Here is a 14442-nt window from a genome sequence, read left to right as displayed (position 1 = left end):
TTAAATATATGTCAGAGGCTCCTAGAGCAGTTAGACAGACAAATATAAAACAACAGTAATGAGATGCCCAACACTTTCAGTTATTAAAAAAAAAATAAGACCCCAAGAATATTTTGAGAGGCTCTAAACATCTCCATTTTTTGCAGCAGGCCTTTGAAATTCAGCAGAGACATGGCCCTCAGATTAGGGACTTTTCTTCCCTTCTCCCATTAAGTTCTGTTCAGATCTGGCAGAGCTATAAACTGTTAAAAGTCACCATTTCCCTTCTGTTACTTGTGTTCCATGGGAAATTTTGGCAGCATACAAAAGTAACTAACAAACCACTCTGAAGAGTCAGGCCCACACATTTACCAAGCAGCAGCAGCACCACCATACCACCACCACCACCACCCACTACCTGGAAACATCTAGCAGTTGTTGGAGCAGCTGTAGCAATTGGGGGGGTGGGGGGGAGGGGAGAAGAGAGAGTGCACATGCACGCACACCAGACACAGCAATGTTGGGCTCCTGCACCATCCCCTTTAGCACATGTCCCAGCTCCTCTCTGGGGGCACCAAAAAAGGGAAGGCGCTCTCTCAGACCCAGTGGAGAAGAAATGGAGAGCCACGCCAGATTCCCCACATAAACCTCCTTAGACCCAGCACACAGCATTAGCTGTTCATCTGTCTTTCTGGGATAACGTCCTTCTTATGCTACCAGCTAACATGATTAGCCCTGTGTCTCAACTGGTAGAACTCTGTTGCAGTGCCGAAGATTCATGGTTCAAACCCTGCTGATGATCTATGATGAGGGGTTTGTTACAGTTGTAACTAACAAAATGTATTTGTTTTAAACTTTTTCCTGTTAAAAACCCCTTGGAAGTTACATTAAAAAACTACTTTAAAAGAAAGTTATTTAGGTTGCAAAGTCTAGCACGAGTGTTAAGAAATGTCAGAATCTAGGTTGCATGTGCAAACTTAGTTTGCTCCCTTATATGCATGCATTGCAATACAGTCTTTAATTACCCTTCTTTTTCCCCACAGCACTCTTTCTTCACTCAGTGCATAGGATGGATGCAGAAGGGACAGAACTAAGGCTACTTGGGCAACCAGAAATCTAGCTTTTTCTATTTTTGCATGCTTGACTTTTCAATCTAAATAGCTTGTTTTCAAAGTAGTTTTAATATGTAATTTTATATTAATTTTATCTAGTGTATAATATGGTATAGTACCAATATTTATATTTAGCATGCTGCAAGCTTCCAATTTGTTTTACTTACTGGCTGAGTAGAGAAGACTAATAGCTTCCGTCCTAAATAACTTCTTTTAATTACTTTAGATAAAAAGTTACAAATATCCATGTGCTGAGATGATATAGTAAATATATAAAGACAAAATTTTCAACGAACTAAATAATTTAACGCAAATTCTCTTTCAGTTTGGTTTACTCATGGTCTCAAAGCTTTAACAAATATTAGGACACTACGAATGCTCCAATATTTATTAAAAATGTAAGAGTCCACCATTTCACTAAAACACTGAAGTATATAGATATTATTTCTATAGCATTTAGTTTTCTTATTTTTGAGGTGAATTTATAACCTTACAGAAGTCACATACAAAATGATTAGAGATTTATTTTCCCTTACCTTCTGAATTTCAGAATTGTGCATAATTTGGTCTGGCAGCATTCAATGTCCTAAGTTAGCACTATTACACAATATCTATATATAAAAATTGTATTTACTACCTCCTCTTCTGCCGTCTCTGCCGTGTTAAGTTCATGCTTTTGACAGTACGGACCTTCTTTCCAAGCTTCAGTATCACCACAATCACAGAAACCTCCTCCGCCTGATGTTGTCATCTGAAGTTGTTTAAAACACACAAAACTGTATGCATGTGCAAGATCTATGTATACTGAAAGCACCAATACATTAACCTTTATGTTGTTAGAGATTTTCCTGTATGCTACTCAAATAAATATGGTAAAAACATGTCAATACATCCTTCATCTGTTTTTTTTAAACACTTTTTCAATTATATTGTTAAAGTAACTCTAGAGCATAGGCATGGGCAGGTCGCATACAGCATAGGATGTATTTATAGAACACAGAAATTACAAGCATATGTTTATTCTGAATCAGTCACAGATGGCTGGTCTGATTTTATTTTTATTTTTTAAATAGAATCTTTTTTATTCAAATTCCAGTATTTAAAATTTTTGCATTATAATGTCATTTATAAACAGTACACTTAGTTTTCAAAACGAATTGTATACTGCTACATCCTACTATACAGGGACATCTGAGGGATAGTCCGTAGAGTTTGAGGGCCACATTTATAACAACTGGCTTCTGTTACACTTACTAAAGTTGATAGTGAAAAAAATTGTTTACAGTGTTGTGACCCAAAGAGCTCTGCATAGCTCAAAAGCCTGTGTCTCTGACCAGCAGAAGTCGGTCTAATATTACCTCGCTCACCTTGTCTCTCTAATGACAAATATGTGCATGTGTACACTGAACTGCTCTATTTCCACGCTGTTAGTTCATTTTAAAATTAAAAGCTCTTGAAATAAGTATTGAATACAATTCTTTCCTAAATCACAATTGTGAATGGAGTTCATAAATACATATGATTCTGACACCTATTTTTGATGCACAGATTCTTCACAGTACACATTCTCCTTTTCTGTCTAGTCATGGTGCTCAGGTCTCTTTTCATTTTGACAGAATACTTTACACCTCCAAAAACCTCTATTCCTGTTTCATATTGCATTACTAGTTATTAAATTAAGAGTGGATACTAACACCCTCCACAATAGGAAACGTAAGTATGCTATCACAGGGTATTGAGAGAGGAAAAGAAGTTCTCTCCACTTGTTTCATCTGTAACACTTTTACAGAAATTCTATTACAGACTTGACAATACCAAAGAAACGGACTAATATGTAAAGACTAATTAAGTAAATACTTGTGCTAGTTAAAAGGAACATCAAGTTTAAAAAAATATACTCACCTGTACTACTAACAGTACTGTAGATTAAAGAAGCTTAAATTTTTATTTTACTCATTTCAGCTGTGTGTATTTACTTTCATATTTCACTCAGCTTGACAAACTAATCTATGTCACTTTTCTTTCTAAAGTTTCGTTTTCTCTCTCTGATGCACAGGGCCCTACCAAATTCACGACCATGAAAAACACTTCATGGACTGTGAAATCTGGTCTTTTGTGTGCTTTTACCCTATACTGTACAGATTTCACAGGGTAGACCAGCATTTCTCAAATTGGGGGTTCTGACCCAAAAGGGAGTTGTAGATGGGTCACAAAGTTCAGTTCAAAGTATCAGCCCATAGTTTGCGTACTCCACCAATATGAGCACGGGGGCCCGGCTCCACCAAAGTTCAGAGCCAGGTCTCTCCCCGGCCCCGCCTGCTGCCCCCACGCACCTCCCCCGGAGCATCCCTCTGGCCCCGCCTGCCACCCCCAAGCAATTTGAAAGGGCCCGGGGCCCCCACCACCACCACCGGCAGTGTAAAGGGGCTAAGGTGGCTTCCTGCCTGCCTGCTCCACTTCCGGAAGCAGCCAGCCTGTCCCTGGGGCCCTGGGAGGTGAGTGGGGCATGTCTCCGTGTGCTGCCCCCACCCCAAGCTGCAGCCAATGGGAGCTGCAGGTGCGGTGCCTGCGGGCAGCGGCACATGGAGACGCCTCCTAGGAGCTGCTGCCAGAGGGGGGTGTGGGTCGCTTCTGGGAGCCGTCCAAGGTAAGCGCTGCACCCCCTCCCACACCCCAACCCCCCTGTCCCAGCCCAGAGCCTGCACCCAAACTCCCTCCCAGAGCCCATCCCCCACACCCTCGCCTGCACCCCAACCCCCTGCCCCAGCCCAGAGCCCAACCCCTCACCCCTCCTGCACCCAAAACTCCCCCCCAGAGCCTTAGGCAGGTAGGGGCTGGGGGGGGGAGGAGGGAAGAGAGACTTGGACCCATTTTGGGCACCACCAAAAATTATACAAACCTGCCGCCCCGACAAGGTTATTTTAGAGGGGTTGCAATATTGCCACCCTTACTTCTGTGCTGCCTTCAGAGCTGGGTGGCCGGAGAGCGGCAGCTGTTGGCCAGGCGCCCAGCTCTGAAGGCGGAGCCCCGTCAGCAGCAGTACAGAAGTAAGGGTGACAATACCATACCACGTCACTTTTACTTCCGTGCTGCTGCCTTCAGAGCTAGGCAACCAGAGAGTGGCAGCTGCTGACTGAGGGCCCAGCTCTGCAGGCAGCAGCGCAGAAGTAAGGGTAGCAGTACTGCAACCCCCCCACACAATAACCTTGCAACCCCTCACAAGTCCTTTTTGGATCTGGACGGCTACAATTACAACACCATGACATTTCAGATTTAAATAGCTGAAATCAAGACTTTTACGATTTTTAAAATCCTATGACCGTGAAACTGACCAAAATGGACCATGAATTTGGTCGGTCCCTACTCATGCATTAACAAATTTCTGTTGTGCAGGAATTCGTGGCAGTGCAGAAGTATGTTTAAATCTAAGAAACCAAAACGTTCCTTTTTTTAAAACTAACTTCTCTCACTCGTACGTTTGTTCAACACCTTTTAAAAAAAAAACAAGCCTAAATATAGTGCCCAAACTAAGTGAAACTATGTCTAACACAGTGATTTTCAACCTGTGGTCTGCAGACCCCTGGGGATCTGCATACTATGTCTAAAGTGTCTGCATAAAGTAACCATGAAAATAAAGTTTTAGACTCCAGAAAAGGCATTCCATTTTTCTGATCAATCAAAAATATGTGAATACCCCCACCTCCAGGTCAAAATCTGAAAGTGCCATTACCATAGAAGCCCACAGTTTAGTGCCCTTTCTCACACTGCGCTCAATCCCATGCTGAGCATATGCAACACTTATAGTTGAATTCTGTTCAGTCAGTTTTCAGTCCCAGATTTCTATGGTAGGGGTCTGTGGATCACAGGTTGAATTTTCAAAGGGGTCTGTACCTCAATTTGAAATTTTTTAGGGGTCCACAAATGAAAAAGGTTGAAAACCACAAGTTTAACATAATAAAACTAACTCCAGTTTATGTTTAATTTAGAATTGTGAATGTATTTAAGATTAAAGTGTAGGAACACTATAATAATTTGCTCAGTGGTTTCAAATATTAACTAAGTCTTGTTAAAGCTAAGCTTTTAAACTGAGGTTACAACTCCCAGGTCTGGTAAGATTAAACTGCACTTTTTTCATTCCAACCATACTGTGCATGTATATTCGTATGCACACTTTATTTTGAAATAAACACTCAAATATAAATTATATACTGGAACTCTGAATATACCCATTCATAAGAGAAATATTATACCCAATTCATATACTCCAATAAGATTACTAACCCTGTATCGATGCTCTCTATGAATACTTCCCAAAAAGCACTCCATACATAACACACAAGTTGGGTCAACTGCACAGTCTCTGTAAACAAACAGAGGAAAAAATTAAACATAAAAAATATTACTTTAGCTTTTAACTATGCATCTCACAACAGTTTATTTTCAAAATACATGAATGTGAGCCTTCTTGCTAAACTGTTTGCTATTCAGAAATGGGATAGAATTTCCTCTCATTGTATTATCAAAAACTATTCCCAGAGCAGGAATGGCTATGAAAAACAGCCTGGGCAGTAGGCCTGGAAAAGCATTTGGGTAATGTACATATTACCTTCAGCAGATGAAACAAGTACATTAACTGGTAACCCAGCTATGTTACCAGATTCAAACCTGTTTTTAAGGTATAGGAAGCAAGTTTTCTCAGGGTATAGGATGCAAGTGCTAGACATGGCCCTAAGTAATCAGTGCAAATAGATTTTCATCACACCTTGATATGAAACTTTTACATGCAAAAAGATTAGGAACCAACTCTTTGCTTCTAAGTTTAGTCCTACAATCTTCTAATGAGTTCCAAGAACAAGATTTTCACAACAACCAGAAGGTCAAGGACCACTTAGAGAAGGCAAACACTTTTTACAGGTACTAACTGTATCACTTGGATATACCACCTCTAGAAAATAGATGAATGGCTGAACAAGGCAATTGTATATTACATATAGCCAAACATTTGAAAAAAAACAAATCACAAGAATGATCAAAGATATATTGACACTATAGGCAACTGACTGACAGCCACTGAGATAGATTCAGGGAGTCAGATTTCAAAACGGAAAAATAAAGACCACCTAAAAAAATATCTGGAGAGAAACTAAGGATTTCCTGAGATGCCCATCAGGAAAGAATATAAAACAAGAACTCACATGAACTAATCCTTATTTGATTTAAAAAAAGAAACCGACTATGAAGCACCTACTATATTCTTAATTCCATTTTGCCCAATTAATCAGTATTAGTAGAGGGATAATCATGGATCCACAGCATAAATATACATAAATATTACCAATACTATTTTTTGTTTACATTAGTTTATTTTAAGTGCAAATTTAATTAGTGGGGAAAACACAAACCTGTGACTAATCCCAGCAAGCTGTTTTGTTCTGAATAACTTACATTTGTATAACCTCCTGTTTCTGGTTACAGGCAGTCAATTATTTTTATTATATTGTGTAGGGGAAAATTAACTGTTTAATAATCATGGGATTTTTAAAAATGCACATGGCCATTCACCAGCAGTTATAAAGATGATTTATTTGGCAAGTATGGAAACCTAACATCCGTTGCTGCAGGTCTACAAGCTTCTTAAAAAAAAATAAATAAAAAATAATATTTTTCAGGTCCTCATACTTTTAGAATATTTCATGGATTACAAAAAATAAAAAAAATTGTATCCTGGAGGGTTTAAGAAAAAGATTATTCTCCCCCATTTGCCACCAACTATGAAGTATAAGCTATTAAGTACAAAAGGATTCTCAGGAACAATATATATACTATAGCCCTAGCAGAAAAGTAGAGACTCAATCCTGATATGCACAAATCACTTTTCCATATTGAAAACTGCAAAGATCAACCATATTGGTGTACCTGAACTATTTTTCACATTTTCTACTGAGATAAAGATACCAAGTGAATTTAAACAGTAAAACTATCATTCTCTGACGATTATATCAAGGAACTGCATTTTTCCATGCTTTCCTACAACACTGGCTATTTTTGTCTTAATATCTTGAGATGTTGGTCTTGAAAATACAGGTTTGGAAGAAGTTACTCTAATTCCCACAGGGCAGTTTTCATCAGCTCAAGTAAGGGAAATTTCATGTTTCTGGGCTAGAAAGAGTAAGAATGACTTTATAGCCCAGTGATTAGGAATTAGATTTGATTTTTTTCAGGCTAGATTCACAAAAGTATTTAGGAGCTACTCACAAAACCAAAGGTGGTGAGACGGTTCTGCTGCCACTACCACCCTTACACCCCATAGTCCAGTGGTTAGGTTGCTCACCCAGAATGTGGGAGATCCAGCTTCAACTCCCCACTGGGACTTGAATCCAGATTTCCATATCCCAGGTGAGACCCCCCTGTGTCTCAATATCTCCTGTTGAAGCTGCTCCACTTTGTATAAAAAATTATTCATCAATCCAGAGAGGGAGAATGACACTAACCAGGGGGTAAGGGGCGGGAGGGAAAGCAGCCTCACCCCGGTTCCAGTCCCTGCTCCAATTAATAATTAATACAAAACGAAACAGCTTCAACAGGGGAGACTCAGAGACCCATCCCATAATAACCAATAGCCTGGTTATTAGGGCAATCACCTGGGATATAGGAAACATGGGTTCAAGTCTCAGATCCTGGGCTATTGGGTAAAAAGGAGGCACCGCCATGCCCACCACCTCCTCAGTTTTGTGAATCTAGACCAAAATATCATTTGCTTTTATTGAAAAAAGTTTAAATTGCCAAAACATGTTTTGTTTCAGCTCAAATAAAATGTTTCATTTGACCCAAAATGAAGCTTTTCCCCCAACTTTACAATTAGATGAAATTCAAAAAGTAACTCAGTTTTGAGTTGACTCAAAATAATTTTTCCCCTTGAACTGCCAGCAAACTGAAAAAAAATCAGATATTCACACAACTCAATTTACGACCCTACCTCCTTCACTAGCTTGCTGCAATAGTGAGGCAGAAGAAAATCTGCTTGTAGGTACTTATTTCCACACTTGCTCAGCACTTTAGCCAGTACTGAGTTTCTGATAGTGGAGTGGATTTGATAGTCCACATTCTCCCCCAGCTTTCTCCAATGGCCGGCATTCTCCAATGGCTCAGTGAAAAGGGGAACGGAGACACAGAGGACAGGTGCAAAAGACAAAAAATTAAGACCCCCCAAATATACCAGGATGAGAAAAGGGGAATGACAGAACAGAAATAAATTGCTTAAATTTAGAATAAGCTTATTATTCATGGTTTCAGAGTAGCAGCCATGTTAGTCTGTATTCGCAAAAAGAAAAGGAGTACTTGTGGTACCTTAGAGACTAACCAATTTATTTAAGCATAATTTTTCAAGTAACTGGAAGTGTGCTAAGCACTTCATAAAATAAGAAGTATTATCGTTGATAAAGGCAAAATAATGCCGATTGGAAAACATAAGCCCAACTATACACACAAAATGATTGGGTCTAAATTAGCTGTTACCATTCCAGAAAGACATCTTTGAGTCACTGTGGACAACTCTCTGAAAACATCTCCTCAGTGTACAGCAACAGTCAAAAAAGATGACAATGTTAGGAACTATTAAGAAAGGGATAGATAAGATGGCAGTAAGTATGCTCACACCTTGAATTCTGCATGCAGTTTTGGTCATCCCGTGTCAAAAAAGATATTAGAATTGGAAAAGATAAAGAGAAGGGCAACAAAAATGATTGAAGGTATGGAACAGCTTCCATATGAAGAGATTAAAAAGACTGGGACTATTCAGCTTAGAAAAGGACGACTAAAGGAGGAATATGATAGAGATCTATAAATTCATGAATGCTGTGGAGAAAGTGAATAAGGAAGTGTTACTTACTCCTTTACATAACACAAGAACCAGGGATCATCCAATGAAATTAATAGGCAGCAGGTTTAAAACAAACAAAAGGAAGTACTTCTTCACACAACACGGTCAACCTGTGGAACTCGTTGCCAGAGGATGCTGTGAAGGCCAAAACCATAACTGGGTTCAAAAAATAAATTAGATAAGTTCATGAAGGATAGGTCCATCAGTGGCTATTAGCCAAGATGGTCAGGTACACAACCCCATGCTCTGGGTGTCCTTCGGCCTCCGACTGCCAGGTGTGCTGGGGCTGGGTGAAAGGGGACGGATCATTTGATGATTGCCATTCTGTTCATTCCCTTTTAAAGCATCTGGCATTGGGCACTGTCAGATGACATGATACTGGGCTAGACAGACCACTTGTCTGACCCAGTATGACCATTCTAATGTGGTTCTTGTGCTGAAAATGTACAAAGGTTAACATAGCAAAAAATGGGAAAGGAACAAGACAGACAAGGTGACAATAAAATCATAGTTACTTTAAGTCATATACAGGTCTTGATAGTGTGTTTTTTAATATTGTTGGTAACATCCTCCTATTCACTTCTTGTAGGCTTCACAACAGAAATGAGATTTTTAAGAGACATCTGAATGGGGGCGTGGGATTGATGAACAAGTTAGTTTCTTTTGCCTATCAATCTAAATCACCACTAATTGAACTTTTCATTGGAAAATATTCAGAACACAGGCGGGACATCTGTAGATGCATGTTAAACATTTGAATTAATTAATTTCAATTTTTGCATTTAAGCCCTGGACATGATTTGACAGTTTATCCACCTTCCCTTCCCCTTTATCTAAGAGTATTTTTTTTTAAATAACCAACGCTGACATTTTCAAAAACTAAGGCTGTTTAATTATACTGATGCTGTAATTAATTTTTCTTCCTCCTAAGACTTTAGTATGTTACCAATAACAAACCAAACAACACCCACCATGTTCCAAGTATACTAAAAATACATATGGACAATTAACATTTTCATTAGGACAAAAATGTTTCCACCAAAAAAAGTTGAGAATTAATAATTTAGGGGAATTGTAGAATTAGCCCACCTGCAAGAGTATGTAGGTTCCCCCACTTTAAAAACCCGACCACAGAGATGGGAAGGTTTGTTTGCTTGCTCAAGTTTTGGAAATCCAAATGCAGGATCTTCACCACATAGATACCATTCCATTGGTCCTAGCAGTACATGTTGTGCGAGCATGTCTTCTCTTTGTGGAGCAGGGTTAGGACCCCTACAGTAAATTTTTGGTACATAGTAGGCTAGATGCAGGTATACTTCTTTAGGAAGATCAGGTGCTTGTAGCCATTTCTTTAATTAAAAAGAAAACATTAAACAAAATTACTCACAAATAAAATCAACACCACCCAGTCATAAACGTTGTAGCACCTTTCTTTTCAACCTAAGAGCTAAAGGGACACCGCAAACTTTAAGGTCAAATTTCTCTGTGAAAATTTTGCAACTACTACAGTTACAAGTAACATAGATTACTACAAATAAACCATTAGCAAAAATTTTTTTTTTCCAGATTGAATATTTTGTGAATTTGACAGCACACACAGGGAGATTTTCAAAGGCACAAAGGAGAATTAGCACCTAACTCTCAAAAATCTCCATCATAGCGTATAGTCCATTCTTTCCTTTCTGAAGGGACCTTCAAACATCAATAAAGAAGAAAATTCCTTACACTTTTTTGTTTAAAGAATCCTTTTTAAAAACAAACTCAGGACATACTGTTTAAAAGGGTAATCTGTCTGAAACTGGAATTGTTATTCCAGTTTTTAAAAGTTTCAAGTTGAACAGTGACCTTCAAAGGGTGTATTGGCTGTATCCCCTAGAGTCAAAAATTTTCCCTCTCAATTACACAAGGTACAAAAGGTGAGATGGCATATGTATATTGTAAAAGTTTGTCCCTCTCATTATATTTGTTTTATTTCAACCATGTAACTGAAGACTTTACTGTTGCCATTTTTACTGATAATCATTACTACAGAATATAAACAACAATGAACATATACATATACTACAAGTATGCACTGATTCAGTATTGTACTGTGTATAAACCTTACCAACATGTAATTACTACTACCAAATACTTCTTGGTAACTTCAGATTATGAGAATACTAGTTAATTCATTCCGAATTAACCCAAAGATGGATGAAAAGCAAGAACTATTCATACAGAAATAACTGGTTTTAGAAACCAGATGCTATAGCTTGATTTCACTGCAATAATTTATTGTCTTAAGGACCTATATTAGAGTAGACAAACACCATTCTGAAACAATCTTCATGAAAGAGCTTAGGGTTTACCTTTATTTATATACTGTTTGCAATTTTAAATTTATATAGCAATTTTTCCATTTATGATACTCACACAGTGCCTCTTTGGAAAACGCTGAACACCTAGAACCATAGCAGAAAATTTCATATTTAAACAGTTTAGAAGCAGCTAATTTTACTGCTAGACTATTTCTGATACAATTCTTAGAACTGATGGTAGAAATTTACTCTACCCTTCCTGCCCCCAGTCCTGACTTCTCAAAGCCCTGGGAATGAAACTACTCTGTCTCCTAGTACTAAACTACCTTTGGTGCTCAGAGAACTGGAATTTTTCCAACCTGGCCCTGGGTGAAAGACTACAAAAAAAAATAATAATAAAATTCATCAACCAAAAATCTCAGAGTTACTTTGTTCTATAGTTAAACCAACCATTCTTATAAGAGACCAAAGAAACTACACTGTCTTCCCGCCCCCCCCCCCCCCGCATCTTCTTTTCTCTCCAAAAATTTGACCTTTTTGTTCTTGTAAGCCTTCGTAAATAAATAAATAAATAAAAACTTTTTGAAAAAAATCTAGTCTTCCTCATTTGTGCCGAATATCTTCTACTACTGTATTGGGAACTAAATCTAATTACATTAGAATTGACCTTGCACCTCCTGCGGTGTTTCTCCAAGAAGTGGGTCATTTCCAAGGCCATTTTCTGCAGTACACATAAGGTCTATTGTTTTAATTCTTTCCTTAGCCAAGTATCTTAAATTTGCTTCATCTCAACTCTATAGTATATCACTACCTTCTATCTGGAAAAACCGGAGTTCATTTTACTACAAGCTCAGACAAGTACCCAGTCAGAGAAAAATCTCATGTCCCTGGTAAGCAGCCTACCCTTCCCAATAATTGTGGTTATTCTGATACTGGTAGAAAGATTCTCTGTAAGGGTCTCACATAAATTGCTAATTTATCCTTGAAAGTCAGTGATATTTTCTAAAATTATTAACTGTTTTAATAAATCTATTTTTAATTTTGCCCTGAAGTAGGTTACATTTAGCCAAGGATACAGAACTTAATTTTCTAAATAAAACTCTGAGGCCTATCAAATCTCAGCAAGGGTTCCATTTTCAAATACATGTATGAACTGATTGCTTAATTTGTCTGACAAATATTGCAATTACACGTACAAGCTGTAGTATCTGTCCATGCAAGACAAAGCTAAATAATTAAGCTGCATATGCAAATACTAAATTTTATACAAAGTAACTGCATGTGGAAATTTTAGGCTCCAATGCCACAAGCTGCGTAGTGTCATCTCCACCCACATGCCCCATGTCTGTCCAGAGCCCCAGTGACCTCACTGGGGCTTTTAAGATTCGACTCAAGTCCTGGCTTGTCTAAACAGAAATCAGAAGCAAAGTAGTATGGACTACTAGGAGAAAGTAATGTATCCCAGAGCAGGATCAAATGAGTTTTTCCTGAACTGTCCCAAAAAGTTGGCTGACAAAATGAGTAACAGGAAAAATGTGACATAGAAATCATTTTTGGACAGTAAGAATGTTAGAATATGGCAAAGCCTGCTTTACCACCAAGCAAATCTGGCAACTGGAGATCAGTAGGCAAGGCTCAGAGGCCGTTCCAGTACAGGAATACCTCTCACGCGATGAGCCTGCAAGAAGTCAACTCAACATTGCAAAGCATGTATAAGTGATTTACTTAAACGTAAAACATAATTAAAAGTATATTTATGTTTCTCAAAAGATTTCCATTTCAGAAGACTGAAACTGCAATAAAACCACCACAAAGCTTGTAATTTAGTCTCTGATGTAATTACTGCATATCTGAAAGAGATCAATCCATGACTGAATTTAGGATGTAAATACCAATATGTAAAGTGATGTGTGGGAGAAAAAGGAAAAAATTACATTTTACCACAGGATGAGAGGCTCTTATTAGAAGCAAAAGGATGCATGCTCCTTTGCTGCTCCTTTCCCCAAAAGCCTTACTCTCTGGTAATAGCTTTTTGCCACCTAATACACTCTAGTCCAGGAATCGGCAACCTTTGGCATGCAGCCCGCCAGGGTAAGCCCCCTGGTGGGCCGGGACAGTTTGTTTACCTGCCGCGTCCTCAGATTTGGCCAATCACAGCTCCCACTGGCTGCAAGTTCGCTGCTCCAAGCCAATGGGGGCTGCAGGAAGCGGCACGGGCCAAGTGCCATAGGTTGCCAATCCCTGCTCTAGTCCTTGTAAACGTTTTAAGAACCTGTGACAGTGACCTAGTCATGTTTATGTAGGTAAATATTTTTAAATATCCACTGTATGCAAAGTGTTTTTATTCCCCTACATTAAACACACCAGCTAAATAAAATGCAGAGAAAACATGGAACAAATCAATTTTCACAGTTGCCACCCCATATCTGCATTAAAAGAGGTAACATACATATTAGTAGAATAAAAATATTATGATAATCTTAAGTAAGGGAATGTCTTTTTTTCCTCCAGATAAGTAATTGTAAATCTGTCATTGAAATGTACAAACAAAGAGCTTTAGGCTCTGATGCTAGTTACACCCAAGAGTTCTGCACCTGAATCATGGAACTCATATGCATAAGTGCTTACAGGGCCTTGGTCCCACAAGAGAGACATTAAACACAGTGCTCTTAAATGTTTCCATGAGCATGAGAGGTCCATCATCCTGCAGTTGTACCTTAAAACTCAATGTAATAGCATAGGAAATTTTAGATATTAAACTGTTCTTACTAACATCTTCTCTTGGGCTTTTCCTCCTAATAACCCCAAACACACTTGGCACAGAACACAAAACTGCTTGCTTATGAAAGCCTCAATCCTGCAAACAGGTCCATGAGGGCAGGCCACTGCTCTCCCACAGAATCCCACTGAAATCAATGGGACGCCGTTCACGGGTCTGTACACATGAAGCTCCTTCCTAGCTTGGGACCTAAAAGCTAAGGAGGGGGGAGGAAGGAAACACTGTTTCTAAAACCTTCTCCCAAGAAATCTTAAGAACAACACTTTAAAACTGCGAAGGGAGGACGAACCAGCCATCTGAAACACAGTCAGTTAAAAACAAGAGACGGGGCAAGTGACCGGTCTGAGAGAGGAAACAGCAGGGCGGACTCTACACGGCAGGGCTGTCACGCGC

General features: G+C 38.8%; 1 protein-coding gene across 8 annotated transcripts in view; it reads right to left on the bottom strand.

Annotated features, from left to right (window-relative positions):
• The window catches only part of UBR2 (ubiquitin protein ligase E3 component n-recognin 2), a 124526-nt gene that overhangs the window by 109601 nt on the left and 483 nt on the right, over positions 1-14442 (bottom strand). For 7 of the 8 annotated variants that reach the window (XM_077813828.1, XM_077813827.1, XM_077813826.1 and 4 more), the window contains exons 2-4: positions 10060-10319; positions 5373-5451; positions 1729-1842 (exon numbers count right to left, since the gene is read on the bottom strand). In XM_077813828.1, the coding sequence (XP_077669954.1) occupies positions 1729-1842; positions 5373-5451; positions 10060-10319 (453 nt within the window). Of the gene's footprint in view, positions 1-1728; positions 1843-5372; positions 5452-10059; positions 10320-11385; positions 11415-14442 lie in introns of all 8 variants that reach the window. The other variant, XM_077813829.1, reaches the window with a different exon arrangement.

Source organism: Eretmochelys imbricata, chromosome 3, assembly GCF_965152235.1.
Source record: "Eretmochelys imbricata isolate rEreImb1 chromosome 3, rEreImb1.hap1, whole genome shotgun sequence".
NCBI lineage: Eukaryota > Metazoa > Chordata > Testudines > Cheloniidae > Eretmochelys > Eretmochelys imbricata.
This window is presented reverse-complemented; position numbering and strand designations above follow the sequence as displayed.